The 5,152-nt window shown below is 33.3% G+C and overlaps 1 protein-coding gene across 1 annotated transcript; it reads left to right on the plus strand.

Annotated features, from left to right (window-relative positions):
- The first annotated feature begins 1,075 nt into the window (after positions 1–1,075).
- Positions 1,076–4,938, plus strand: LOC110869103 (very-long-chain enoyl-CoA reductase). Its single transcript, XM_022118397.2, has 2 exons — positions 1,076–1,488; positions 4,273–4,938. The coding sequence occupies exons 1-2, from the start codon at positions 1,159–1,161 to the stop codon at positions 4,744–4,746; spliced, it is 804 nt and encodes a 267-aa protein (XP_021974089.1). The 5' UTR covers positions 1,076–1,158; the 3' UTR covers positions 4,747–4,938.
- Positions 4,939–5,152: the final 214 nt, after the last annotated feature.

Genomic DNA, 5,152 nt, shown 5'->3' on the forward strand with positions numbered 1-5,152 from the left:
ATTTATTTCCTTTTGTATGTAATTATAAAGAATATATAATATCAATATACAATCTCTCTAATCATTAGAGAGTTCGTTCCTTTCAGTTTCGCTAATAAGTATAAAAAAACATATGAATAATACAAAAAACAAGAGATGAAAACAAAGTTATAATGCTAAAGAATCTGGTAATTTCGGCGACAAATCATACCCATTTTTGACGTTACCTTGTTTGCCGTACGTTTAGGAATCCTTGAGAATAGGAGTGATCTTATAAATATTAACAACCCGTTAGAGCTCGTGGATTTTATTCACAATAGTTGTTTACAAAGAATGAATACGAAAGTAACAATATTCATCAATACTGAATTAGATTAGGGTAAGGTACTAATTATTTTAAGAGCCCTTTTGATTTCAATCAATTTATAAGCAACATACAATTGGTTCAAAGAACTCCACTAATTAAAGTAGATAAGAATGGGGTGGTTAAAAGGATTGAAAGTTCAGGACATAAAACATGTCGCAAATATGTGTTTGTTTTGCTAATCAGTATAAAAAATATATGAATAATACAAAAAAACAGGAGATGAAAACAAAGTTATGCTGCTAAAGAATCTGGTAATTTCGACGACAAATAATATCCATTTTCGATGTTACCTTGTTTGCTGTACGTTTAGGAATCCTAGAGAAGAGGAGTGGCTTCAATCGGCAGTTCTTTAACGATAATAAAGGTGGTCAAATTGTCAATGAGCTGTTGATGGAGTCGTAATGAATTAGTGAGTATGGATATTATTTCTCAAGAATTATCACATATGTATTCATATATTTCAATTAGTCAAGTATCGATAGACAACACAAAAATGGCCAGTAATGAACACATCGATAGACAACAAAAAAAGGGTCAGTAATGAACACACGTGTAACATAAAAAAAGTGTTGACATGTTTGTAAATTTAATAATTTAAGTAAGCTTTATGATTTTTTATTAGATTGTCTTTACACTCCAACTAGAACTAGTTATAGATGCGGACAAATCTCCAATCGTTATGCAGCTATACCTTTCAAATTGGTAGGAACTATTGCAATACACAAGAACCTAGAGGTGTAGTTTGGTTAACTATAAATATCCAAGACATACACACTACACAAAAGAAAAAAACCGACAGAACCAAAATCGTCATGATTCCTTCTGTTTTACAAAACTTCTTGTTTCCACCAGCACCATCTTTGTTCGTGACCACGAAGTTGATGATAGATATCTCATTGCTTACATGCGCCGGGTACATGGAATCCACAGGCAGACACATGCAGTATTCCAAATTCTTGAACCAAGGTCTTACAAAGAAAGAGAGCGAAATGAAGTTTTCGAGTCGAACTGGGATGCTTCTGTTCTATACACCGGCGTTTCTTGTGGGCATGTCTTCTTTCGTCGTGTTCCCCGAACAAGATTTTAGATTTGTGTTGCTTGCTACGGCTCTTACCGTTCATTTCTTGAAACGGGTACTTGAGGTACACTACTTTCTAATATATGATTCTTTTAATGAAGTTATTAACTATTTTTACTTGTTAAAAAAATTAAACTGAATGTTTTTTATAATTTTTAATTTGCTATTATGTGAAAATATTAAGCTCCTAAAAAACATATCAATGCAATACGTACATAAACTTATAACTTTTGATGATTGTTAATCTGTACGTTGTTTCTACCGGATTTTTTTTTTTTTGTAAATTAGCGTAAAAGTTATATTATCTTTCCTAAATATTTACGTACAGGCTGAGGTTAAATTCATATATTTTGTGGGAACTACGAAAAGTTGGTCAAATAATGGTTTTGATCGGTGTAAAAACAACTTTATTTTATGGGTTAAATAATAAAACTTTTGTGTGATAAAATCATTGTACATAAACTTATTTTTGTGCTTGTCGAAGCCGAGCCATACATATTTTAACATCACCGCCACAACATGTAGGTTTAACCTACTAAATACATAGCTGTGGTTAAAAAAAATTTCGATAATCGGATATAAGTTTTATTAAAAACGGAGTTATATTTGAAATAGCGGTATGGTGACGAACCAATCGAACAACCAGTGGCGAATCTTGAGATTTCCGACCGGGGTCAAAAACGTATGTACCTAAAAAATTATAGAGTAAACTTCCGTTTTGATCCCTGTGGTTTGGTCACTTTAACGGTTTTGCCCCAAACCTTTAAAAATAGCCATTTTACTCCCTGATGTTTTGGTTTTGTTGCCAGTTTGCTCCCTGCGGGGAGCAAAATGGAAACACAAACAATTTGGATGTAGTTAGAGGCGGGGAGCAAACTGGCAAAAAACCGAAACATCAGGGAGCAAAATGGCTATTTTTAAAGGTTTGGAGCAAAACCGTTAAAGTGACCAAACCACAGGGAGCAAAACGGAAGTTTACTCAAAATTATAAACCCGAGGGGTCGAAAACATATATACCTAAAAAACCCTATACGAAAACTACATACCGGACACTACTAAGTGAAAAGTTCGGGGGGTCGGGTGCCGTATATACCTAAAAAACTTATAAAACAGGGGGGTCGAAAACGTATATACCTAAAAAACCCTATACGAAAACTACATACCGAACACTACTAAGCAAAAAGTTCGGGGGGCTCGGGTGCCCCCCCCCCCCCCCCCCCCGGCTCCTTCTATCTTGCGCCCCTGCGAACAACATCAATAATAGTATTAGTGTTATCGCAACTAGTATCTCTATTCCTATTTATGGTTATCAATCATTGTAAAATATGACTTTATTCTTTTAGCTACACATAAAACTTTTATATAATAAAACCTTTGTAAATAATTTTTCTTAGTTATCAAAACGATGTCTTGGAAATTTTAACGGTTCCGTCGCAACACATATTTTCATCCATTAATTCATAAACATCTACAAACTTGCCAGCAAGAAAGCCCATGACATAATAAATAGATGGGGTGGAGCTTTGCATAAAACAAAATCGTTTTCGTTGTTTCTTTATTTCTTTTCCTTTTGTCCCTTTCTATAATTTATTGTTGTAAAATATGTATATTTTTAGAATTTCAAAAAATAGTTATTTTTTTATACATATATGGTATATTGTTATAGAGAGAGGATCATGAGAAAACGAGATATAAATGAGAAAACTAGAAAACTAACTAAAATCCACTAAAAAGGAGGGGGAGAGAGACTTTTAATGAAGGAGGGGAGACTTTTAATGAAGGAGGGGTAAAATTGGAAAAAAAAAATATATAACTTTTCAAACATTTCCCATTTCTCCATACATTATCATTTTAAAACAAAAATGGCACCATAAGATCACAAATTTTCTTATCTTTCATTCAAGTATATTCGAGCATATTTTTTATGACATAAAAAAAGATTTATGGTATCGTCTTGTTTTCAACACTATTATTATAGTAGTGCACATGTGCAATATAACATGTACTACAATTGCATTACATGCTTAAAATTAGCTTTTTGAGTCTAGTTTAGCTTTTAGGGTTAGTTTTTTTGGAGGTTTAGGATTAGAATTAGGTTTTTGGGTGTGGGGGGAGGGGGGTTTAGGTTTTTTTTTTTTTTTTTTTTGGGGGGGGGGGGGGGTGGGGGGTTTAGGTTTTTTCGGGTTTATGTTTAGGGTTTAGTTTTAGGTTTTTTTTTTTTTTTTTTTGGGGGGGGGGGGTTAGGCTTTCGGTGGGAGAGTGAATTTAGGTTTTTGGGGGTGGGGTGGGGGGGGGTTTAGGTTTTTGGGGGGTGTCGGTGGGGGGTGGGTTAAGTGGTTTAGGCTTTCCGTATTAGTGCACATGTGCAGTACAACAATTTTTTTTTTTGAAAATTTTTTTCCATACATAAAAAGTAGCGATTTTTCTTTAAAAAATTGTAAAAAAAAAAAAAAAAAAATTTGGGTATTTTTTTGGTATTTTTTTAGGTTTTTTTAGTTAGTTTTTTGGTTTTCTCATTTAAACTAGTTTTCTCATGATCTATCCCCTATTGTTATATTTGTTTATTATGTAACAATTAAACATGGTTTATTATATTTGTTTATATGGTGATAAAAACTAGACGGTTTATATAAAATTAGTTATGAAAAACAAAGTTAAAAGACGGTGATGATGTGGAAATAGTATTTGTGTTTTAGATTGATACAATATTATCTATGGAAAGGGCTATGTTAGGTGTTTGTGAGTTTTGCTAACATGTCAGGTGCTTTGGCATAATTATGATATCATGTTTTTAGGTTTCTAGAGTGCATAATATATTCTTATAAAACATATATCATTTTATATGCAGGTCTTGTTTCTTCACAAGTATAGCGGTTCTGTTGGGCTAGAATCTGCAATAGTTGTCACATTGAGTTATACCCTCTCCACCGTAACCATGCTATATGCTCAATATCTATCAGAAGATTTCCCGAATCCTTCAGTAGATCTGAAATATGTTGGAGTTGGGTTATTCTTGACGGGCATAATTGGAAACTTTTACCACCATTACCTTCTTGCTAATCTTAGGAAGGAGGGGGACAAAGAATACAAAATCCCTCAAGGAGGGTTATTTGATTTGGTTATATGCCCACACTATCTCTTCGAAATCTTGGGGTATGTGGGAATCTCTTGCATTTCTCAAACTGTTTACGCATCTGTTTTCACTTTAGGTACAATGTTTTATTTGATGGGGAGGAGTCATGCCACACGAGAATGGTACCTATCTAAGTTTGGGGACAAGTTCCCTAAGGAGGTTAAGGCTTTCATACCATATGTTTTTTAGACCACGGCTGGGAATATAAGATTAAAGTCATGTATTGAGAATACATTTCAATATTTTTATGTCTTTGACAATTTTTGTTGCGATGAATGAGAAGTGTATGTTTTAGGTAACATAAAAAAATAATAAATAAATGAATACATAAAAATTGGTTGTGTTGAGTAACTAGTAGCTTCGTGGCGGGTCGTAAGAGGATTCTCGTGGGGATGTATTTGTTGTTGGAAATTTAGTGAAAATGAGTTTTTCACTAAATATCTGGACATCAATAATATTTATATATGTGTTGTATAAATAATTATTTATGGGTTTGTGTTCACTATGTCCAAATAGAGTTAAGATAAATGAGATATCGAAGCTAGAAGTTGTATGTTTGGAACAAACAAAGATGAGAAAAATGGATTGAGATTTG

The sequence above is a fragment of the Helianthus annuus genome, chromosome 12 (assembly GCF_002127325.2).
Source record: "Helianthus annuus cultivar XRQ/B chromosome 12, HanXRQr2.0-SUNRISE, whole genome shotgun sequence".
NCBI classification, from domain to species: Eukaryota; Viridiplantae; Streptophyta; class Magnoliopsida; order Asterales; family Asteraceae; genus Helianthus; species Helianthus annuus.

Excerpts from the sequence above, each read along its gene's own strand:
- LOC110869103 (XM_022118397.2), top strand. The coding sequence starts at position 1,159 with ATGATTCCTTCTGTTTTACAAAACTTCTTGTTTCCACCAGCACCATCT. Across the intron at positions 1,489-4,272 it reads TCTTGAAACGGGTACTTGAG|GTCTTGTTTCTTCACAAGTA; the intron begins GTACACTACTTT and ends TTTTATATGCAG.